Here is a 23,730-nt window from a genome sequence, read left to right on the forward strand (position 1 = left end):
CCATAACCATAAGTGTCTCATTCCCTCCCTCATCCTCATCTTCCAACCCTTCTATTACAGTAGTACTAGTAGTATTATTAATACACAGGACAGGAGAGAGAGAGAGAGAGAGAGAGAGAGAGAGAGAGAGAGAGAGAGAGAGAGAGAGTATATCATCTTCTGTCTCTCTTCATTTTCCACCTCCAGACGAAGACGATACACCCTTTCAAATCGAAATGTCTAAGCTGCTAAGGTATATCTCTCTCTCTCTCTCTTTCTGTCTTTCTATACATATATATGTTTGAAACTTCATTTCATGATCTGAACTGGCAGGTTACAAGGTAAGGTTGCAATAATCACCGGATCGGCAAGTGGAATCGGAGAAGCATCTGCTAGATTATTTGCTGAAAACGGTGCATTCGTCGTCATTGCGGACATCCAAGACCAATTAGGCCTTCAAGTTGCAAACTCAATAGGTTCAGACAAAGCCACTTACAAACACTGCGACGTGAGAAACGAAGAACAAGTTAAAGAAACAATATCATTCGCTATACAAAAATATGGAACCCTAGATATCATGTACAGCAACGCTGGAACCGGTGAGCAACTAACCAGCATCCTAGATTTCGATATCGATAATTTCAACAGAATCATTTCGACAAATGTATGTGGAACTGCGATAACAATCAAACAAGCTGCTAAAGCAATGGTGGATCTGAATGTTCGAGGATCCATAATATGTACGTCGAGTGTGGCTGGAGTGATAGGTGGATTAGGACCTCACAGTTATACAACAGCCAAGCACGCTATAATAGGATTAGTGAAATCAAGTTGTAGTGAGCTTGGATCTTATGGAATTAGGGTTAATTGTATATCTCCATTTGGAGTTGGAACACCATTGGCATGTGAGATGATCAATTTGGGAGCAAGAGAAGTTGAGGAGTATAGTTCACAAGCAACATACTTGAAAGGAGTGACATTGAAGGCAAAACATATAGCAGAAGCAGCTATGTTTTTGGCATCAGATGAATCTGTATTCATGAATGGTCATAATCTTGTTGTTGATGGTGGGTTTAGTGTTGCTTGTGCTTCTTTTCCTGTTAGTGCACCCCCTAAATCATCAACCTCTTGATCATCAACTTGTTTAATTCACTTGTGAGTCAACTTGGGGAAGCTGATCTGTTTTTCTGCCAAATAAATCGGGGATCTGTTGTTTGTGCTTTTGAAAGTCAACTCTAGTCAGACAGTTCTGTAATGGTAATTAATTAGGGACTTCCTTTCCTTGTAATTTGTATTCTCAATCTCTTTTTTTTAATAAACTTCCACGCTGTGTTGGTCCCATGGAATTTTAATGACTTGTTGTTGCATACAAAACTTTATCGTTTAGAGAAATTTCCAGTCTGTGTTGGTCCCGTAGAATTTAATGACTTATTGTGGCATTCAAAACTTGCACCAAAGGTCCACCACTTTTTGGTGTAACGATTGGACATCCTCTTAGGCTCATGAGGTCGTGGCATCGAGTCTCGATAGAAACAGTTGCCATCAAGATTTATCCTATGTAATTTAAACTATAAATAATATAATAATTTATCGGGTTTTACGCCTCTTTGTTGTAAGATTTTATGCTTCTTTCGTTCTTAGTTTAAATTAGGTGGTTATCGTGCTTATTACATCTTCATGATGCATCAATTCTTTATAACGACTAACGTAGATCGTAGTCGAATTCTTAAAAAAAAAAAAAACTTGCACCACGGTTGACTCGTGGTTCGTCTGTGATAAATAGAGAGAGAGAGATCTGCTGGATAATCAGAGAGATCCGGTTAGAAAGAGCGATGTGACTTTTCAATAAAAAAATTTAACCAAAACTAGAGAAAGTAATGGGTGAATAAATTTGACTCGATCACAGTAAATCAACATAGTCTGTTATTTGTGTCAATAAAATTTTATGTGGGTGTGACCCCCAAGATCTAAGACTTAATGAGTTTCACCTACCAATGATGAGGTTACCAGACTCCTCCAGAACCAACTCAAAGCACCAAAGCTAATAGTCAAAACTACCAGCCAATCAATATGAACAAAAAGCTTGACCTCCTACTAGTCATTTCCCAATGGTTATGATCATAACTACTACTGTAATCATCTCTAACTTGGTCTGAATATTTCTATCACCCAACAGTTTGGCAATGGGACTTGTTATCCCCTGGTATGATCTCCTCTGCTTTGCTATCCTTGTTGTCGCTATTTTTAGCTCCATATGGATGCTGTTGCAGAGAGACACTACCAGAAGAAAACATAATACCAAGTATGAGAGCCTATTGGTTACCCGGTCTGGCGAAGAAGAAGACTACATCACTCTCTCCCAGTCAAGTTGTAGTCATTTAAGCTCAAGACAGCTATGGACTAGTTGTTGGCGAGGTTTGAACCCTCTCTATCTTTTGGTTTTCCGGTTCTTCTCTTTCCTTTTCACGGCTGGAATCCTGTCGTGTGATGTCTGGAAGCATGGCAATGTCATGTTCATATACTACACCGAGTATGCTCTCTTTCTTTCCAGACTTAGTATTGCATTGATCTGGTACAACAAAACTCGTATTTATGTATGAACCATTTTGAAGTTTTGTGCTTTTATTACTGTCGTACAGGTGGACCTTTTCATTAGTCGTCGTCTATTTCGCGGTATATTCCTCTGCTGTGCCTTCTTATAAAGACTTGAGAAAAGCTTAATCAGCCTGTAACAAGATTTATATTTGGTTGTAGCTTGGCACCATTCTATCTGCAAAAGGATGCTGGGAGAACTCAAAACTGCATATCAACGATATTGAAAGAACAGACCAAATCCAAGACTTGAACAAGGGAGAGAGTATATCTGCAACAACCATAAGCTATTGGTCCAACAAAGTCAGAGCAACAGTCAAAGTAAAGAGTAATCAAGAACAAGAAGAAATTTGGCAAAGGGCTGGATTTTTGGGATATCTGATGCAAATTGTATATCAGGTTATTCTATATTGTCTAATTTCTTCGACCCTTATTTTGCTGCCTGCATATTTCGGTGTTTGATGAACAAAGTTGAGACCCGCTGATCCTTTCTTTGGAGCAGACTTGTGCAGGGGCTGTGATCCTTACAGATCTTGTATTTTGGGGCCTTATCGTTCCATTTCTATCAATCGAACATTTCAAATTGAACCTCGTGAGATTACTCCCCTTCCTCCTCAATAAACCCCAAATAGATGTGTAGTGATTGATGTCCTGATGAGTTCTGTTTGGCAGTTAATGGCGTGCTTACATTCTCTTAATGCTGTGTTTCTCCTCCTTGACACTACTCTCAACAGCCTTGTAAGTACAATAACAACTTCAAGTAGAGTTCATCTTCTTCATGGGAATGACTCTCTTCCTTGGTAGAATTGACAACGTGAGTTTCTTGATTGTAGCCCTTCCCATGGTTCCGACTTGGTTATTTCTTGCTATGGAGCTGCACATATGTCATTTTCCAATGGGTCATTCATGCATGTGGTTTTCCATGGTAAAAGCTTATAACACTCTTGATCTATTTCATTGTTGGAACCTTAAAAGCGAAAGACCTAATTCCAGTAAGTTACCCTTGTTTCTTTTAGGTGGCCTTACCCTTTCCTTGAGCTTTCAACTCCATGGGCACCTCTATGGTAAGAAAACTGAATCCATTTTCACCTACGCATCTTCTCTTATGCATTCAGACATTCACAAATATGATACAGGTATTTCTGCTTGGCTCTAATTCACATCCCATGCTACGGATTCTACACTTTGATCGTGAAACTGAAGAACTCGGCATTCGCCAAATGGTTCCCTCGGGCGTATATACAACTCCACTAGTATCTACTACTGTCCTTCTGGTGCTTCGAATGCTTATTTGTATATATAAGAAAAAACTTTTCTATATAATATATGTCACCTCCAACAATTAAAATCTTATAATATGTTTCATTTCATGCAACATGTCATCTTGTCAAATCATTAGAACACAAAGGGTGTATGTATCATCATCATAATCAAAGAAAATGGAAAAAGATAATGATTCTACCTCATTTGCAGAAAAAACCATTAAAATCCATCATCACCAATATCAAAGAAAATATATGAATGAAAAAAACAGCACAGGTTCAAAAGATCATCTTTTTATGCAAGAAGCTCCACCAAACATTTAAGATAATACCCCTAATTACTAGTGTTCAAATAGAAAAACATACTAGTCAAGTATCATCATCTAATTGATAATAGAATTACTCAAACACAGAAATTGATATCACAACAGAAACAACATAAAACTAAAATACCTTAAACAGGCATCATCGACCACCATCATCATCCACCACCACCACCAAATTAATTCAGTCATTCGCCTCCAGCCTTCTGGTAAACGTAAGTAAGACCACATTTACCACAGTAGTGACGATCAAAGTGGTTCGCCATGAACGTCCCAGCGCCGCACTCGGAGTTAGGGCACTCCTTCCTGAGCCTCTGAACCTTCCCTGAGTCATCCACCTTGTAAAACTGAAGAACAGCAAGCTTGACCTTCTTATGCTTGTGCTTGATCTTCTTTGGCTTGGTGTAGGTCTTCTTCTTCCTCTTTTTAGCTCCTCCCCTGAGTCGAAGAACAAGATGAAGAGTTGATTCTTTCTGGATGTTGTAATCTGCAAGGGTTCTTCCATCCTCTAGCTGTTTCCCTGCGAAGATGAGACGTTGTTGATCTGGTGGAATCCCCTCCTTGTCTTGGATCTTTGCTTTCACATTGTCGATCGTATCAGAGGATTCAACCTCTAGGGTTATGGTTTTCCCAGTTAGGGTTTTCACGAAGATCTGCATCTTCGTCGACAATGAAAACTAGGGTTAGGGTTTTGCCCTCTCTCTCTCTCTCTCGTTTCGTCTCTTTTCCCTCTCCCTCCTTTTCTCGATTGAGTTTATAAAGTTCTTTTAAGGGCTGAGCTGAGACCGGAACCAGATAACGCATAATTACGAAAAGCTCCTCGTTCTGTCGCACCAATTGATTTACGGGGGTGTATCCGTGTATGTTTCTTTTTTTTTTTTTTTAAAAGAAATCTGAATACTGTCAGAAGACAGAGTGATACATCAGCAAGAGATGATAAGCACGATAATCGCCTAAGATAAACCAATAATTAGAGAGGCCTAAAGTCCAACAGCGTTTACGAAAAGCTCCTCATTCTGTCGCACCAATTGATTTACGGAGGTATATCCGTGTATGTTTCTTTTTTTCTTCTTTTTTTAAGAAATCCGAATACGACTTACGTTAGTCGTCAGAAGACAGAGTGATACATCATCAAAAGATGATAAGCACGATAATCGCCTAAGATAAACCAATAATTAGAGAGGCCTAAAGTCCAACAACGTAGAATTATCGTGAATTGGATTCACCATGTTATAATGAAGAGGGAAAGATTGGATGGGAATTCACCCCAAATTCTGAGTTGAATTTGTTGGTTGTTGTGTCTTTTTCCTTGAAGAGTTCAGCTTTCATGGAAAAGTTTCAAAGATAATGAGATCCCTAGATATTCATCAAAAGTTTCAAAGAAAATGAGATAATTAGACATTCATCAAAAGTTTCAAATTAAATTGAAGGAATATACATAAATTTAAGTCATATCTCCTGTGCTTCAAACATGTTTCTGGATTTATCTGGTAGACAAACATGAATGTAAAACTTCATTTAAAAGACTAGTAATACAACAAATCTCAGTACAAAACTTTTCAGAGTCCATCTTTGTATCCGTCCTCTCAGCAGCTGCCTTCATCCTTCAATTTCGACCTCAGAGTTCGAGCTCAGAGACTCTTCCTAAAAAGAAATGTAGAACAATTTGTTAGAAACAATAATACCTCACGAATTTCATATCAAGCTTCTCAAATAAGTTTTTTTTTTCAAGATTGTATGTATGGGTTATAGTCACCTGGTAAAATGAGTTTGAAAGTTGACACACAACCTCCAAAGAAAAACACCAAGTTGTTGAAACAAGGAGTTGCATCATACCTTGGTGCAGACATAGATATAATGGACTTCAGGATTCCTTCCTAGGGATGTGTCGACTTCACTACCATCCTCACCCAAGGACACCGGACTAGTCAACTCCCACTTTTTATGTTCCGAGCTTCCCTCCGCCATGGGCTTCTCTGAAACAAGTGCATCCAACAACCAGCTTTAGCAAAGAAAAACTTTAGTTCATAGTCGTAAGGCAAAAGTTAGGAAAGGATTGGAGGCGTAAAAATAAGAACGCAAATGCTACACCAAGTCTAACTATCTCATAATGGAACACCTCAGAAGCATGTATGAAGTGGACTTGACATATGGCTTCTCCCAATATCTATTTTTTTTTTTTGTTGTTGAAAGTCTCCCAATATCTATGATGATGAAAATGTAAGAAACAATAACAACGTATGTAGCATGGGAAACAAATTCCGAACAATTTGTAGAATCTAGACTCCCACAACGTGTTTGAAACAAATCTAAATTAAATTAAGATTTTAGTGTGAGAGATGCAAAGCACAAACCTATTACATGTAGTTTTATGTTCCACAAGCACATGTCTTTCAATAAAGACAACCGATAAGCGGGAGCCCCGTATGTAATCTGAAAGAAATTCTTGATAACTTGTATATTGTGCAATTAGTGTAGTAAATTAATCCATTGGAATAGGTTGATTATGTCGATGAAATTAAAGACGTAATTAAAAAAAAAAAGGTACAAGTACCAAGATGTAGGCTCCTTTATCCTTGAGGACCCTGACATCAGTAGTAGTAGTAGTAGTGAGTATTAGCTAATTTGATATACACTAGAGCAGACGAAGAAAGAAATGAAGAGAAACATACTTTGGAGGACATAAGAATGAATAATAATAATAATACCTCCCGACCTCAGCGAGCATTTTAGTTGCATTTTCTTGTGAGTTATGGCCACACTAGTAGAGGGGATATAGAGATCATCCATCACTTGTGAGTAATAGATGCTCAAAGATAAAGACTAGAGTATTTCAAGATCAGACAATACTAGTACTACTCACCATGATAGAGTCTAGAGTTCCTGGATAAACAATGGAAAAACTGAGTGAGGAGTAAACGAATAAGCATTCAGTTAAATTAGTAGGTAGATTGTGATGAAAGCAGAAATTCATTAACCTTTATCAATAACAGCATCAAAAGATCCTGAATCAAATTCATCCATATCTCGAACATCCATTTTAATATCTGCCGGCGTGCCTATGTATTAAGGAGGATTCAAGAGTATTACACCATAACTTGTTAGGTATTTATGTTTTTTCTGGGAATGTGGCATGATATATCAATAAGATGTGATAACCGCCAAATTTGAACTCTTACAGAACCGGGTCTATAGCCCAACTAAAATACGACCTAAAGATAACTAAACAGTGGGTCTATAGCCCAACTAAATTAGTTTATTCATACCATTGATAACCCGAGTTCAATAAGCATAGATTCCACTTCATCTAGAAATCGAAGCCAAAATCTCGCGGATTTTGGAGTTTATGTCAAGACTATCAACCACTAGGGCAGGCAAGCAATTAAGTGTTAGACAGAGATTTGTGTTACGGGACAACAAAATATGGGGGAGGATACATTTGAGGGCAGGAAAATCATCCTTATACTTGTTTTTCATGGATTCAATTACCACCGAAGATATGTCAATGTTCACAATATCCTCGTAATCATCCTTTGCCATCCCTTCGCTAAAACCTGTGTGTTCTTGATTAATATATTATTATAGATAGTACTATTAGAACAAAACTCAAAACAACAAATTTGAAGTACTTACCGGCATTACCACAACCGACGACGAGGATTCGGTTATGGCGATGGAGGTAGAGATGGAGGAGAGGGGCTAAAGCATTATATTTCTGGTACCAATCAAAAGAACCACCACTACTATCTTCACCGTACCTCTTGTCCCAGTATGATGCTTCTCCATAAGCCTGTGTCGTCGTCGTCCCTAATCCCATCTTTCTCTCTCTCTCTCTCTCTATAAAACTTATCTCTCTTTCTCTCTATGAAATGCTGTTTGGCCCGAGTTTCCTGGCCGAGATGCATGCCGAGACCTGACGTGGCAGGAAAACTCGGGTCAAACAGCTACCTGGAGTGAGGGTTTGGGACAATTTTTTATTATCCAACTTTGCCCCCTCTTAGTTTAAGGCCTTGCAAATCAGTCCAACTTTGGCCTTTAGTGACCTAAGCCCATGCTTCCCATAGCCATGTTCGACTCCCTTTTGTATATCCAGACCTCCCCTTAGTCATATTTTTGCGATCAAGTCATCACTATTTGGTGTAACCCGTTGTAACATCTGTCGAAGTTAGTTACAAATTATTAAGGTGACTCGACCATCGTAGTTGGTTTCTAGTTAAACATTACGATCCCTAAGTCGTCCGGACTTGACGATATTCTGGATAAAGTCAACGTTGTCCTATATGACAAATTAAACACGTTTTCATCTTAGTCGAAAGACATCTCCTCCAATGTTGTTTTGGATGTTACAGTTTACAGTGATCATTGTGCAATTCATTTTCTTCTTTCAACATGTCTAGAGATAAGCATCCCGCACAATCATCGCTTTATCTCGGTATGTTTGATCTTATATTGTTATTTAAGTTTGACTTATTGACGATGATAGTCTCGCAACAATTAGGAGAGTTTCCGCAGTCTAGACCACAATTTTACTTTCAATTTTTGTAAGTATCAATGTCTTTTGAGTGAGGTCGTGAGCTTTCACCAATAAAAAATCTCGTACAATTGTTGGGCTTGGAGCAAGTGTCTAAAATGAGGATAATATCAATAAATGCTAAGTATTATGGCGTCGCGAAGTCTTTCATAAAACGTGAAGCTAGTCCTCTCTTTTCGCTAGTTGCGATTTTTTTTTTTGTGTGAAATTGACTACGATCTACGTCAGTCATTACAAGACATTGATATATCATGAAGATGTGATAAACACGATAACGGCCTAAGTTAAATCACTAGTGAAAGAGGCTTACGACAACATGAAAGAGGCCCGACAAATTTATTACAATATTTATACCTTTAATAACCTAAGTTTACTTGTACCTTTAATAACACAAGTTCAATACACTATGAATTCCACCTCCTCCGGGAATCGAACTTGAGACCTCCAAAATTTTGGAGTTATATCAACTAAAACAATAACTCTCCCGTTTATGTTTCACTTTGAATTGGTGGGTGCAACCCGATTTTGGTTCACACAAAATTCAAGCCTACTGGTTTCAAAGGTGTGTGAAACACTTTTTCTCTTCTTATTCTTTAGCTCACGTCCATCTCAAAATCAAGAATTTTATTTTTTCCCACTTTAAATTTAATTCACTGTACAATAAATCTTTAATGCCTCGGAAGCTAGGGTAAAGCTAGATCCTCCCTTCTATCTATAAACTTGCAAGGAGATGCAACAAAAGTTCTAATGTTTGAAATTTATTAGGTTGAAATCAATTTTTGTTCACAAAAGAAGTTTGTCCCGCCTACCACCTCTACTAGAGACCATTGATTTTTCTTTTTCTTTTTCTTTTTTCGTTAAAAGAGAGACCATTGTAATTAGTAGAGTAGCCAACAACTGGTAGCCAAATTGGTAAGTGCATCTACTCTGCAATGCAAAGGTCTTAGGTTATCGATCTCATGGAAGTGCAAATCCAGAAATATTGAATTTGAATATAAATAAAGTAATTTCTGTGGACGTTAGACTATTTAATTTCGTCGTGCTTTAAGTAATTAATTTCGTCGAATTTTTGACTAGGTAGTAATTCGACAGTTGTCATGGTTATCCCACATATTGTAATCAATATTCAAAAAGAAATTAAGAGAGTCAAACCCATTTTTGGTGGCTCAAAATAAAATGGTAGGGTCAAAGGGTTTTGACCGTGAAGGGGGTTATAGAGGGAAGGATTGACTTCTTCTGACCCAAAAACCCTCTCTGAGACCGAGTATAGGAGGAGTGCGAAGCCGCGAAGAGAAAAGCTTGAATTGAGGGAAGAGAAACGCGAGTAGCAAGCAGCCATGGCGAAAGACGAAGAAAACTCCAGGAGTAGTAGACTAGAGAACGGGCAATACCTAGGAGATATCTCAGCTCTCTGTTTCCTCCATCTCCCTTCTCAAATCTCTTCTTTTCCTTTTCTTCTAGCTGGTAACCAATATTACTCCTATTTCTTCTCCCTCTTTCTCTCTCTATCTGTTATCTACTCTTACTACTACTAATCTAATCCAATTGATTTTATTTGTGTCAGGTACTGGATCGCAAGTATTACTATATGATGTCCAAGCAGGAAAATTATTGAATTCATTCCAAGTTTTTCAAGGCATTCGTGTTCATGGAATTTGCTCTACTACTACTAGTAACTCACTCGATTCAACAATTTTTTACAAAATCGTTGTGTTTGGAGAAATGAAAGTTAAGATTTTTCACTTGCATTTTCATATGGATTTGGAAACGCAATTGAAAATTGTATACACCAATTTGGTACTAATCCAATTATTGCCCAAATTTAGTCACTGGGTTTTGGATGTTTCTTTCTTAAAGGTGCATTTTTTATTTTTTATCTCCTGGACCTCATCAAATTTCTCATTTTGGCTGAAATTGCATTTCTAATCAATCTCTTTTCTTTTGTTTTGTGTGGGTTGTTATCAGTAGGGTGAAAAAGTTACTTCTTCTGAGTATGATGATGATGACTTCAGTTATCTTGCAGTAGGACTGAGCAACAATTCAGTTTGTATTTGGAATATTTTAACATCCTCTATAGTTTTTCAAGTCATATCTCCTGGTTAGCTTCTCAACTTTCTTTCTCTTTCCAAAAACAAATATGTCAGTGCCATGTTCTGATTGTGTTTCTTTTTTGGTATCTTATTACATATGGGTGACTGGGTGGCAGTGTTTAGTTTGTAGTAAATTCTTACTCTTTTTCGTCTTTGAAGGTATTTACTAATATTATTCTTTTCTGAATTTTCTCCTCATGATTAGTTATTTTTTTTTTCCAGAGAAAACCCTTTTGTATTCTATGCGTTTATGGGGTGATAGTGTCACAGCTCTTCGTGTGGCGTCGGGTACTATCTACAACGAGGTGACTGTCATTTCTTAGAATGCGACTACTTTTGAGTTTTAGCATCTTTGGCTAATAATCTCTTTGGCTGCATATGCGTCAGGTCATTATCTGGAAGTTGGTTTTCCGAAACAATACTTCATCATCTACAAGTTTAACAGATGACTCCAAAACAGTCAGCCACATATTCTGTGATAATACGCACATTGGTCAACAATACGAGACTATCTGCTTGAATAGACTTACAGGGCATGAAGGTTCAATATTTCGTATTGCATGGTCTTCTGATGGATCAAAAATGATGACAGTATCTGATGATCGTAGGTGGATAAGCTTCTCGAATAATTACCTGCATATTATATCGAGAATATTATTGTACCTCATAATTTAATGCCTTTTGTTTCAATTAATGAATTCATTTAGTCTTCTTATCAGTGGATGATGTTGTTCTGTTTCTTGCAATGACACAGTGCTCGCATTTGGACTGTTAATCCTGAAGAAAAATATTCGGATGATCCAACTATTGCTTGTGACTCTGACCCTGTCAGCCTCATATTATTTGGCCACAATGCCAGGATTTGGGATTGTTTTTACTCTGATTCCGTAAGCGTACTTTAAGCTCCTTCAGCATTCTCGAGTTATGGAATGTTTTCTATTTTTCATCATACCGAAAGTGATAACTGTAATATTACTGAAGTGCAGATGTACTAAGGTAACAGTTTTGATAATTTTGTTCAGATGTACAAAGGGCACTGTGATGGGGACTAAGATTGTGGTTTTTTTCTTTCAATAATTGAAATCTGAATCTTCTTTTTTTTCTTTATGAAAAGTAAAACCACAATATTAGTGCCGACTGCTGTGTGAGACTGGCATCTGCAAATGATAAGTTTGTTCCTGACAGATAGGGTCAAGTGTCGCTCGAAATTACTGATTGCTAATTTGGATATTAGTTTTGTAGAATTTAGTTGTTTAGCATGATTTTATCTCTGTAGACACTAATCAAACTAAATCTTAAAAAGGCATTTCAGCTAAAAGAATAAGTAAGATATGGATTTACTAGAGAGATACATGCAAGCAAGAACCGAAGCTATACAAAAACGAACTGCAAATAAATAAAATTTGGATTCAGATCCATTACTAACAATGACAAACTAATTCATGCTAGAAGCACAGTAACTTCAGCTTTTTAGTGACTATTTCACAAGTCTAAACCAATCCTTTTATTTTTTATTTTTTTGATAGAAAATTGAAAGACAAAGAGCAAGTAATTCTATGACCTTAGCTGTACGCATGTACCTTATCTTTTTTTTGTCTAGACATCTGGACTAACTCCTTTTGTTTGTGTGGAAATCTCTGTAGTTAATTATCACTGTTGGAGAAGATTGTACCTGCCGTTTGTGGGGACTGGATGGACAGCAGCTTATGATGATAAAGGAACACGTGTGAGTTTCAAATTGGAACTTGAATTTTTTTTTGGAACTTTTACATAATTGTATATTTGATGTTGGAGTTCCATTAATCATATCTGCTGTTTGTTGCACATATAGAGTTCATATGCTTTGCTTCATGGTCTATTTAGTGTCATGGAAAAGTAGCTTACTGAAGCCTTTATTTAACATTTGTAATTGTTCAGAGGAAGAGGCATTTGGCGCTGTGCATATGATCCAAAATCTTCACTTTTGATCACTGCTGGTTTTGATTCTGCTGTGAAAGTCCACCTGCTGGATGCTTCCTGTGTTGGGAGTTCCATTGAACAGAATGGAGCTGTGAAAGACTTCAAGGGTAGCACAGAAATCTTTACTACGTCTCCTCCAAGTTTTTCGGATCAAAATGGACTCATGAATAGGTATTATTGAGTCCTAAAAATACTTTCAGGCTTTTCTCATGAAGTGAAACGGTATTTGTTTGTCTATTTCTCATATATTTGAAGGTCGTTTGCATTGTCTTGTTATAAAGGATATCCGGATTTCATTTGGAAAATGAAGGAATGTCTACCAAAAGATTCTGGTAGCTACAGCACACAAGGAGATACATATTACGTCAATTGATGAGTCTATTCGTACGCAGCTTGATTGCGAGATTCCTGATACATATTAACATTTACTTTGAACAGTCAACAACGAACTTTTGTTTGTCTAGAAAATGTTTGTCAGATTGGATGTTGATGATCTTTGAATAAAGGAGCTGATACCCAATGGATGCTTCAACATGTTTTAACTTTATATGCACAGTTTTCTGTAGCTTTTCGGACTAATAACGTTTGTTTTTATCATGTGGCTGGTTACAGCAAAAGTGAATATGTACGTTGTTTGCATTTCTCCCACAAAGATGCACTTTATGTTGCAACAAACAATGGTTATCTACACCATGTTGAACTGTCTGATCCTGAAAGCGTGAGATGGACTAAGCTTCTCCGGATTCGTGAAGAAGGGCCTATCATTTGTATGGATATAATGCCTGCAAAATCAGCTGGTCAGTCTACAGATAATGAGGATTGGATAGCTATGGGAGATGGAAAAGGAAACGTGACGGTTATTACAGTCCTTACTGGTGCTGATACTCCTAAAGTAGGGATCTCCTTTACATGGTCTGCAGGGTTAGAGAGACAGCTCTTGGGAATTTACTGGTGCAAATCCTTGGGGTGTAGGTAGGATGATTGAATATCTTTTTATGACTAAAATATCTAGGTTACTTCCTGGTGGTGCACATGCATTATCAGATCAATTACTCCATCTTGAAAGTATCGAAGTCAGAATTTCAGGATCATTGATTACAGTTAGTATAATTGGCTTTTTGGAGGGACGCCTCTTCCTATTTCTGCTAAACAATAATAATAGTTGTGGTCGCTATGAGCATGCGAGTCTATTTTATCCTAGGATAATCTCGAAGGTTACTTGAAACCAGTTGGCCACCCTTTATATGCAGTTTTCGGTTGCCACTGTGCTAATGATTGACCATTTTGCATTTACACCTGGCAGGTCCATTTGGTTTCATCTCCTCGTCTTTTGGCAAGTTAAATGTGGTTAGAATCTTATTGTAATTTTTATTGTAATCATGCAGCTACATTTTCACTGCTGATCCGAAGGGGCTATTGAAGTTATGGAGAATACCTGATCTTTTATTATCTAGTTCTGATGAAAACGGTGGAAAGTATACTGCGTCCCTAATAGCGGAGTTCAAGTCATGTTTCGGAACACGGATATTATGTTTGGATGCACTTTCTGATGAAGAGGTACAGCATTCTTCGCTATTGTGCAATTACGAATTATCCACTTATTTTTCCTGACAGACAGTCTTACCCCAACTATTATGGAAAAGCTGCACGAATACCCAAGGCCTATTTTCTTAGATGTGCTTTAACTTTTCAACACCGCAACTATATCCTTCTTCCTTGTCTTAAACTATTGAAAATGCTTCAAGTAAGTTAGACGGAAAACATGTGTAGCTGTGGGATACTCACGGCTAACTAACCGTAAGTTCGTACCGTAGCACCTAACAGGTAAAACAAAAGTATCTTAATTTAAGGACCGCATCCTAATACACTGTTTGCTTATTGTAGGTGCTGGTGTGCGGGGATCAACATGGTAATCTTATTGTGTTCCCATTGTCAAAGAGCCAGCTGCTAGCTACTTCGATTCCTTTAGAAGTAAAGATCCTCCCACTAAATTATTTTAAAGGGGCGCATGGGATATCAAGTGTGGCCAGCATTGCGATTTCTAAATCTAGTTTCAATCAAGTGCAAATACACTCGGTAAGAAATGATTGTTTCTTCTGGTGATATCAAAAGTGTAGAATTGAGTGTTTGGCTCTTGTCACATTTGTTTTGTTTGCAAACTCTTCGGGCTGTCAAACTTAATTTTTCCTTAAGCTCTACTTATTGAGGACACTCTGCTTTCTGAACATCATTATATATTGTACAAATAATGTGCGCTAAGCTACTTTACAAAATGAGATCTTCTAATTAATTGTATCACTTTAACATGATAAATGATATTCATATCTACCTTCTGTTTTTTAGCTGAACTTGGAGAATTTAAAGATAGATATTATAAGTATAAGATGTAGGCATAATTTTGCTTCCACAAAACTATAGAGCTCTATCTGTATCTTCCATTTTTAATTCAATAATTTTCGAACTAGAATTTTTCATTATTACATTTTGTACCGGTAGCAATCAATGGTTCCGATAAAGCTAATAAATGATTTACACTGTACTGTTTGTACTAATGTGGTGTTCCAGACAGGAGGAGATGGGTGTATATGCTACTTTAAATATGACAGAGATTGGAGAAGTTTGGAGTTTACAGGAATGAAGCATGTGAAAGAACTAAGTTTAATTCAATCCGTCTCTGCTGATGCCAGTTCTGATGCAGACCTGATTGGTGGTAATTATGCAATAGGGTTCGCCTCTGCAGATTTTATAATATGGGACTTGGTGAATGAGATGAAGGTACTACCTTTTGTGTTTCTGTGCTGCGAGAACTATTTCTTCCTGCAAATTTTGATTTAGGATCTTCCTTATAATAAGAGAGGTGCACAACTCACAGGTCGTACAAGTTGTTTGTGGTGGATGGCGCCGTCCTCATTCTTATTATCTTGGTGACGTACCCGAGAGTCAAAACTGCTTTGCATTTGTGAAGGTAATTGTTTCTACCAAGAGTTACGATCAAATATAAAAAATATCGTATAATTTGTTTTTTTCTGAGAGTATATGTAATGTCAAGATAGTTGTACAATGGGAAGGCAATTGAATTATCTCTCAGGAAGTTCATTCCTGTGTATAGTGTATACTAAGTAGGTAGCCTGAACTACTTGCATTTTTCAAGTTCGCTCTGAACGCTGGGTAATGACCATTCAGTATATCACCAGTTTGTATGACATAAAGTTTTTCATTTGCTTCAACTTATGTTTCTTTCGTTTTATCTTAGTATTTGCAGTCTCACCTTTCAGGATCACACAATTCATATTCATAGACTTTGGCTTCCGGCCAGAAAGTTATTTCCTAGAATTCTGCATATGCAATATCATGGGAGAGAGATACACTCCTTGTGCTTTATCTCTGGAGGGTCACGGAAAAATACAAATGCAAATAACAACCAATTAAATCGATCAAACTATATCGCAACGGGTTGTGAAGATGGAACTGTAAGGCTGACAAGGTACATATGATTTTTCCAAACTCAAAATCTCACTTTATCATCCTGGTACAGAACTTAGATGCCTTCATATAATTTTGTTCTGTAGATGAAAACCTGAAACTGTATATATAATATATGCATGACATGAGGACAATGAGCTGATATAAGAATCATGATACAGGTATGACCCTGATTGTGAGAATCTGTTCGTGTCGAAGTTGTTAGGAGAACATGTTGGGGGTTCAGCAGTGAGGTCAATATGTTTCGTATCTGAGGTTTACGAAGCGATGGTAGGCAACACCTGCATGCGTGAAGTGTGTAAAGCTGAGGCTGCCTCAGATGACAGAGACAATCAGTGCTTACTAATTTCGGTTGGTGCAAAGAGGGTCTTAACTTCATGGCTTCTTCAAAGTACCTGGTCTGTAAACAAGGAAGAAATACTTCCTGGGGAGTCACTGATGAAAACAGAAAGTACTCTTCCATCAGGAGCATTCTCTTCAATGTCTTTCCAGTGGCTTTCTACTGATATGCCTCAAAAGTTTTCTAGTACTTACAAAGGAGGAAAAAACACACAAGAAGACGCCAGAGATGGGGGGAATGCTCCTAAAACGGGATCCAGTTTACCACCTAAATCAGCTTTTGCTGAAAACAACGAGGTGGAGTTTAAATCTGGCATCATAGATAAAAATGAAAATGACTGGAGATACCTAGATGTTACTGCTTTTCTTGTTAAAGGCGCTGATCGCAGGTTTGACTTTACATAATCTCTTATATTTTACTGCCTTTATGGTTTGAAGATGTTTAGACTACATTATTACGTTCTAAATCTAGTCGACGTCATACCAAAACGAGAGTGAGAGAAAAAAAAAGAACTAACAACTTGACCTTCTGATTTTACATTTCAGGTCAACAGTCTGTTTCATAGTTGTTTCTTGTTCTGATACGACACTTACCCTAAGGGCTCTTCTTTTGCCTTACAGGCTCTGGTATGTATTATGTATTCAACTGTCATCTCTACTCATCTCCTTCCATTATTGCCTTCAAACTCCATCAGTGACATTCTCACTTTTCTAATCGCTTTTTTTTTGTTCTTGTAGGTTTGATGTTGCTTTATTGATCCACCAAACATCACCTGTCTTGGCCCTTCAGCATGTCGTTGTTCCTATACGTACCTCTTCTGGACGTGAGTTGCATTTCTTCAAACAAAGAGATAGTACATGTTTGGAAATTTATAACTTTTCTATTTTACTTAGAGGGGATTTCATTGAGTTGGGTCTATTACCATGAAGTCCTGTCTTTGCAATCCATAATGAACTACTTACCAGTCTTTAGGTTGGAAAAGCAGTCTAGATTCATTTTGAGGAAATTAAAGTAGATGAGTTTAGTTTAATTCGAACAGTTTGTTTAACTTTTAAGTATCTATATATTAAATAGTAGTTCACTCTTAGGATCATAGGATGTTCCTCGCTTTTCTCTTCTAGTCTTTCTTTTTGGTGCAACAAAGTGACTAACGTAGAGACTAAATCCCGATTCAGTAGTCAAAACATAAAATTGTCTCTTTATACGTAATAAAATAATGGCAAAGACAGTTTCTCAGATCAGATAGCAGAGATACAATCTTTGCATTCCATGGTATTCAGTTTGGTATTCTCACAACGCAGCTATTTCACGTTTGAGAAAATACATCAGATTAGTAGCTTAAATTTTAGCTTCTCACGACTTTCTCTTGCCTTTCGTATATGTATAACAGAAAACATTCAGACGACAAATGCATATATTGTGGTAAGTGGAGCAACTGATGGAAGCATTACCTTCTGGGATTTGACCCGAAGTGTTGAAGATTTTATGCGGGGTGTTTCGAAGTTTCAACCTGAAAAGTTTATCGATTGTCAAAAACGACCCCGAACAGGAAGAGGAAGTCAGGGGGGACGATGGTGGAGGTCATTAGGCAGTTGTTCCTCTAAGACAACTACGAACGGTACAAAGGGTACAAGTCATGTTTCAAAGGAGACTATCAATGGCAATATTGTGAGCAATAATGGGATATCTGAAGTCTCGCCAGAGCTACAAAGTTATCCCCTGGACAGTGAACCGGTGCCTGAGCAAACTGTGGATCCTGCTACCCTCCTTAATCCAGTGGAGCAGATGGGTAGTTCACTCAGTGACATTCATGAAGTTCCACCTCTTCATGTTCTAAATAATGTCCACCAATCTGGTGTTAATTGTCTTCACATTTCAACTATCAGTGGTTGCCAGAATCCTGAATCTCAATCTGTTTACGGTGTTTTAAGTGGCGGAGATGATCAAGCACTCCACTATCTCACCTTCACCTTGGAAATGGCAGTGTCAGAGAGCATTTCTGAGACTACTAAAGCTTCTCATACTACAGAGTCGGGATATAGAAAGAAGCTTCCCTTTTGTAGTGAGAACAGTCACTATAGAATCAGATTCTTGGCTCGTGACAGGGCTGCCTCTGCTCATAGCTCTGCAGTGAAAGGTAATACAATTCTCAATTTTGAAGTCTTGAACCTAGTTACGTAATATTAGTTGCCAACTTGCCGTTCATCAATCAAAAAACAAAAACTAAATTATGCCTTCTACTTAGTATCATTATTATACAGATGTCTAGTAAAACTTTCCTTGATTCAGTCTACCAGTAGGAATTATCAACCAAAATGTGCTTTTTTACTTCTTACATTTCTATGTATTGTTTCTATATCCTTGTCAATACTTTTCCCTGTCTGAACTGTAACAGTCAATATGTTCGATTATTGATTAATAACATGAGGTTCTTACCTTTCTTTTTCTCGAAATATCATGGTTCCAAGTGATATTTTTGTTAATAACTTAATATCTTTTGTTGGCGAAATTTTTATTTTCTGAAGATGCTACTACTGTAGATTAAGAGTGAAAGGCGAAAGAATATTTTATATTTGGGTTGCTAAATGATGTTTATTGCCGCAAAGTTTAACCTTATTGCTCTATGCAGGTGTTTGGACGGATGGAAATTGGGCGTTCACTACTGGTCTTGATCAGCGAGTCAGATGCTGGCATCTCAATGATGAGAGTAAACTTACTGAGAGCTCTCATGTGATTATCAGTGTCCCAGAGCCGGAAACTCTGGATGCCGTTGCTTGTGGCAGGTGAGTTAAATCTTCACCTACCGTTCAAATATTGCACTCTTAACAGTTTTGATGATATCTGTTTATTATTTTTGTTTTCCTGTTCAAATGCAGAAATGAATATCAAATCTCAGTAGCTGGTAGAGGTATGCAAATGATCAAGTTTTCTGCCTCGTGTGAAAATGAAGGTGAAGAGTGAATCAGTGAACTATGATTTGGAGATATTCAATCTCTATAACTTGAAGGGTGGTAGAAAATGGTTTTGTTATTTGTGCAGTATTTTAATTCAAAAACACCCTTATTCCATAATTTTCTTGTGAGAGAAGGGTTATGTGGAAGTTCAAACTACAGCACACGGTCCTTCAGAATACCTAACCCTCCTAGTGCCAGCTAACTCATGAGAAAACCACATTGTTATCTCAGATGACCAGATATTCCTAGGAGGTTGACGCTTGAAGAAGACGGGTTTTCCCTCCCCCCTACCTGGCTTCCCAAATATTCCGAGGAACAATCCGTCCAAGTCTCCGTGTGTTTACAATGTTTGTTGTTAAGTATGAACTTGGGTAGAGTATGGTGCTGTTTAGAAATCATTTTGAGTTCCAGTTTGAAGTTGGGTAGATCAGTACAGATTTTGATTCGTTTTGAAGTTGGATAGAACTCAATAGTAGAGTTTGATTGAGAAATGTAATGAAACATAATTAAATTGAGTAAAAGTCTGAATTAGGGCTCAATAAAAGTGCTTCTCATTGCATAGGATTTATGTTCCAGTATATTTACAGCATGCTGTATACCAAGACATAAGCTTACATTGATCTTTTAGGGGAAATCAAATAAATACATTCGAACAGTCTTCACTTTCCTGGAGCGAAGTTGGTAGCATATGACCAAGCATTGTTGTTCACTGGATCAGATAAGTGATCGGCAAGGTTCTCTAGAGGACCTTTTCCAGTCACAATAGCTTGAACGAAGAATCCGAACATGGAGAACATAGCAAGACGCCCGTTCTTAAGTTCCTTCACCTTCAGCTCGGCGAATGCCTCTGGGTCCTCTGCAAGTCCTAGTGGGTCAAAGCTTCCTCCTGGGTAAAGTGGGTCGACAACGTCACCAAGTGGACCTCCGGCAACACGGTAACCCTCAACAGCTCCCATAAGGATAACCTGGGTGGCCCAAATTGCCAAAATGCTCTGTGCATGAACCAAGCTAGGGTTTCCCAAATAGTCAAGACCACCTTCACTAAAGATTTGAGAACCAGCCTTGAACCAGACTGCTTCTCCGAATTTGACACCATTCCTGGACAGAAGCTCAGGGAAAACACATCCCAAAGCACCAAGCATGGCCCACCTTGAGTGGATCACTTCGAGCTCTCTGTTCTTGGCGAAGGTCTCTGGGTCTGCGGATAATCCAGCAGTGTCCCAACCATAGTCACCAGGGAACTCACCAGTGAGGTATGATGGTGCTTCACCAGAGAAAGGTCCGAGGTATTTAACACGGTCAGGACCATACCATGGACTTGCGGAAGAAACGGCTGGCTTTTTGGCTGATGTCTTCCTCATCAAGATTTTACCATTGTTGCCGCTGCTGACATTGGCTGGCAGCTTGGATTGTGAGCTGAAAGTTAGAGCTTTGCCAGCCAAAGATGGGGAAGATAGAGCCATGGTGGCCATTTGGTTTGCCTTCTAGAAAAGAGAAAAGGAGGGGGGTAGTGAATATGGTATTTTTGTTTTGGTGGGTATGAAGGATGGAGTGGTGATTAGGTTATATAGGATATGATGGAGATCCATAAGTTTATCCATTGTGGATCTTCAACTGAGTTCTCATTGGTTGTTCAACTTGTGGAATAGATTGAATATCACATTACTTTCTCAGCCACAATCAATCAATTAATGAAAAGAAATCTAGCTTGGTTTCTTTAGCCAATCAATGAAGGCCAATATCATGGATTTTCTACACATTAATTATTGTGACATTATCCAACAATATGTATGAGCTTTTCCTAGTGGGCTTCACATCAAGTTTATCTAGGCCTGAGCCCACAATGGATTTTAAAACTGTGTAGGTGCCTATAGCTATGTGTCCGGCGCCTACAGAGTTTCTCTTTAACCTAACCAATTGGTCTTTGCAGTATTTGGAGAGGAGAACTTTTAAATGCACTCACTATCTTTTTTATATGCACTCACAACAAGGGTATTTTTTGTTCAAATCATAGGATATATGAGTGCATTTAACATTCGGAAATGCTACTCAACCCAGATCTTTGTACCAATTTTGGTATTAAACACTAATCTTTTTTGCTATTCTTGTTGTTTTTCTCCTAATTTCCTTAAATTTATTTAGTGGAGCTCTACTTTGGAGGCGCCCATTATCTTTTTTATTTCTTTAGTTACATTATATAATGCTAACCACTTAGTATTGTTTTCCTTTGTTTCGAAAACCACTTAGTTATTACCAATTGCCTTACATCAAACTTCAACTTCTCTTTTAAAACAAAATATTTGTTTTGAGCCCATACGTCGTTCTTTTCTTCTACCATAAAAGAGATAACTTGGGGCCTTAGGGGGCATAGAAGGTGGAGATGGAAGTCTTGGAAAATATACAAAAACAATAATTCTTCAAACAGTGGGTGCGGTTGGCGTTGGGGACCATTTAGGATCCTAGTATAATATATGCCAAGTTGAAGGGTTCTTTTTGTAGAGCCGTGATTCAGTGGACTCGAGCTCATACCGTGAGGTATGAGCTCGAGATCCAGGCCGTAGATAATAGGAAGAATAATTAGATATGGAAACATGACAGCTTGCTTTCACACAACCAATTTGGGAAACCTTATAAGTAATCAAATCAGCCATATAAATCATCCTATTTACAACAACTGCCATTTACTCCAATCCATGGGTATGAATGACGTAATTACCCTTTCCAACTTGACCGTAATTCCTCTTCCTAACTTACAAGCAATTCATGGGCATACTTTCCTAAGAGCATGTCCAACGTTGGGGGGGCTGGGGCTCCCAATTCAAATTTTGGGAGCCCCAGCCCTCCAACCCGGGAGCCCCGGGGCTGGGCTCCCGGTGGGGCTGGGCTCCCGGTGGGGCTGGGAGCCCCATGCTCCCGGGCTCCCAGCCCCCAAAATATGGCCGTTGGGAGCTCCAACGGCCATATTTGGGGTGGATCCCCTAAAAAGGGGATCCACCCCACCTTATTTTATTTTTTTTTAATTTTTTTAATTTTTTTTTTAAACTATTTTTTTTTTAAACTATTTTTTTTTAATATTCTTATTATTTTAAATACTACTTTTTTAAGTATTTTTCTCTAATTTTTATTTTTGTGTTTTTTTTTGTGTTTATCTTTTTGAAATTATCTCTCTCGAATAATATCACATTTTAATTCATAGTCGAAATCTAATAATTTATAGTCGAAATTTAAAATCAAAATTTCGCACACATACTTCGCACACGTATAATATATTGATTTGGGAGCCCCGGTTGGGAGCCCGACGTTGGAATTGAGGAAAGCCCCGGGGCTCCCAAAATTCAGGGGCTCCCAAAATTGGGAGCCCGAGCCCCACGTTGGAGTTGCTCTAAGTCCTAACTACTATTAATTTGTTTCTTTTTTTTCTTTTAGTTTTTGTGAGAAACTACTTACTTTATTTTTTATTGCTAGGTGATATTACTTATTTCTATAGATTTTGAAATTTCTTTTTAATGCAGAGAGTTTCTTTAATAAAATAATAAGAATATATTAAATTGCAATATGATTTTAAATTTCTTTTTCTTACCCGGTCAACTACTAGATATGAACAAATTAGAAAAAAAAAGATTTAAGAATTAGTGATAACAAAATTAACAATGTTAAACATAATCATATATAGTTCATAAACTAAAACCAGTTGAATTTGAACTCATAAGTTTAACAAAGTTAATTAAAATTCTTGAGAGAATTAATTAGCTACTAGAGAATTCCATGCTTGACTTTTGGGTCCAACCCAATGTGCCCATTCAACTGCACACGGTAGAAAATAGCGATGCCAACCTTTATATATTGGTGGAATTGGAGCATTTTCTTTTAGAATTGCCTTGACAAAGTGATTTTTCGTCTCGGATATTACAATTGCAATAATCTTTGGCTCTTCTGGAACACCCCCTCTAAGCGGTGGATACGTTACATTTTGAGTTTCTGATAGCACACACAAAACACAGTTGAAAGTAGTAGCAAATAAACAACCCATATCAGGTAAAGTAAACCAATGCTCTTTACCACAATATTCTTCATAATAGTCAAGTACTTTTCTAATGTATATGTATCTATCAACGCCCAAATGCTGAGAAAATAGAACTTCATGTTCTTTTAGTGTCTCAATCATTTTCTTACGAACAATCACCCATCCATCTTCCTTGTCCAAACCTAAAAGTTCT

General features: G+C 37.7%; 6 protein-coding genes across 8 annotated transcripts; 3 read left to right on the top strand and 3 right to left on the bottom strand.

Moving 5' to 3' along the window:
• Positions 1-99: 99 nt before the first annotated feature.
• On the top strand, positions 100-1,353 carry LOC147551491 (short-chain dehydrogenase reductase 3b-like). The gene is made up of 2 exons (XM_086672262.1): positions 100-232; positions 313-1,353. The coding sequence occupies exons 1-2, from the start codon at positions 216-218 to the stop codon at positions 1,109-1,111; spliced, it is 816 nt and encodes a 271-aa protein (XP_086528388.1). The 5' UTR covers positions 100-215; the 3' UTR covers positions 1,112-1,353.
• Positions 1,354-2,038: 685 nt separating this feature from the next.
• On the top strand, positions 2,039-3,946 carry LOC147551492 (protein rolling protein). The gene is made up of 8 exons (XM_086672261.1): positions 2,039-2,509; positions 2,619-2,652; positions 2,734-2,970; positions 3,074-3,163; positions 3,244-3,309; positions 3,405-3,496; positions 3,588-3,635; positions 3,708-3,946. Exons 1-8 carry the CDS (start codon positions 2,163-2,165, stop codon positions 3,823-3,825), a joined length of 1,032 nt encoding a protein of 343 aa, XP_086528387.1. The 5' UTR covers positions 2,039-2,162; the 3' UTR covers positions 3,826-3,946.
• A 163-nt stretch (positions 3,947-4,109) lies between these two features.
• Positions 4,110-4,914, bottom strand: LOC147551493 (ubiquitin-ribosomal protein eS31 fusion protein). Its single transcript, XM_086672269.1, has one exon. The coding sequence runs from the start codon at positions 4,813-4,815 to the stop codon at positions 4,345-4,347; it is 471 nt and encodes a 156-aa protein (XP_086528395.1). The 5' UTR covers positions 4,816-4,914; the 3' UTR covers positions 4,110-4,344.
• Positions 4,915-5,557: 643 nt separating this feature from the next.
• LOC147551494 (S-adenosyl-L-methionine-dependent methyltransferases superfamily protein) lies at positions 5,558-8,030 on the bottom strand. Of its 3 annotated transcripts, none has more exons than XR_015238800.1 (9): positions 7,790-8,030; positions 7,594-7,710; positions 7,135-7,203; positions 7,020-7,039; positions 6,865-6,917; positions 6,711-6,741; positions 6,511-6,589; positions 5,913-6,132; positions 5,558-5,800 (listed from the first exon to the last, which is right to left on the bottom strand). XR_015238800.1 is itself a non-coding variant. In XM_086672270.1 (9 exons), exons 1-9 carry the CDS (start codon positions 7,971-7,973, stop codon positions 5,756-5,758), a joined length of 738 nt encoding a protein of 245 aa, XP_086528396.1. In that variant the 5' UTR covers positions 7,974-8,030; the 3' UTR covers positions 5,558-5,755. The 3 variants fall into 3 exon arrangements, 2 of the variants coding, with proteins under 2 accessions (XP_086528396.1, XP_086528397.1); XM_086672270.1 differs by having other exon boundaries at positions 5,993-6,132; XM_086672271.1 differs by lacking the exon at positions 7,594-7,710 and having other exon boundaries at positions 5,993-6,132; positions 7,135-7,215; positions 7,790-7,996.
• Positions 8,031-9,841: 1,811 nt separating this feature from the next.
• Positions 9,842-20,072, top strand: LOC147551495 (Transducin family protein / WD-40 repeat family protein). The gene is made up of 20 exons (XM_086672272.1): positions 9,842-10,151; positions 10,252-10,544; positions 10,656-10,785; positions 11,000-11,082; positions 11,165-11,385; positions 11,532-11,664; positions 12,421-12,503; positions 12,695-12,907; positions 13,349-13,708; positions 14,122-14,293; positions 14,621-14,812; positions 15,302-15,511; positions 15,609-15,701; positions 16,012-16,220; positions 16,381-16,947; positions 17,105-17,185; positions 17,297-17,382; positions 17,950-18,696; positions 19,189-19,342; positions 19,436-20,072. Exons 1-20 carry the CDS (start codon positions 10,025-10,027, stop codon positions 19,518-19,520), a joined length of 4,239 nt encoding a protein of 1,412 aa, XP_086528398.1. The 5' UTR covers positions 9,842-10,024; the 3' UTR covers positions 19,521-20,072.
• LOC147551496 (chlorophyll a-b binding protein 40, chloroplastic-like) lies at positions 20,042-20,985 on the bottom strand. The gene has a single exon (XM_086672273.1). The coding sequence runs from the start codon at positions 20,983-20,985 to the stop codon at positions 20,173-20,175; it is 813 nt and encodes a 270-aa protein (XP_086528399.1). The 3' UTR covers positions 20,042-20,172.
• Positions 20,986-23,730: the final 2,745 nt, after the last annotated feature.

This window comes from Eschscholzia californica, unplaced genomic scaffold (genome assembly GCF_041429995.1).
Source record: "Eschscholzia californica isolate CP2 unplaced genomic scaffold, dmEscCali1.0.p SCAF_3, whole genome shotgun sequence".
Lineage (NCBI taxonomy): Eukaryota > Viridiplantae > Streptophyta > Magnoliopsida > Ranunculales > Papaveraceae > Eschscholzia > Eschscholzia californica.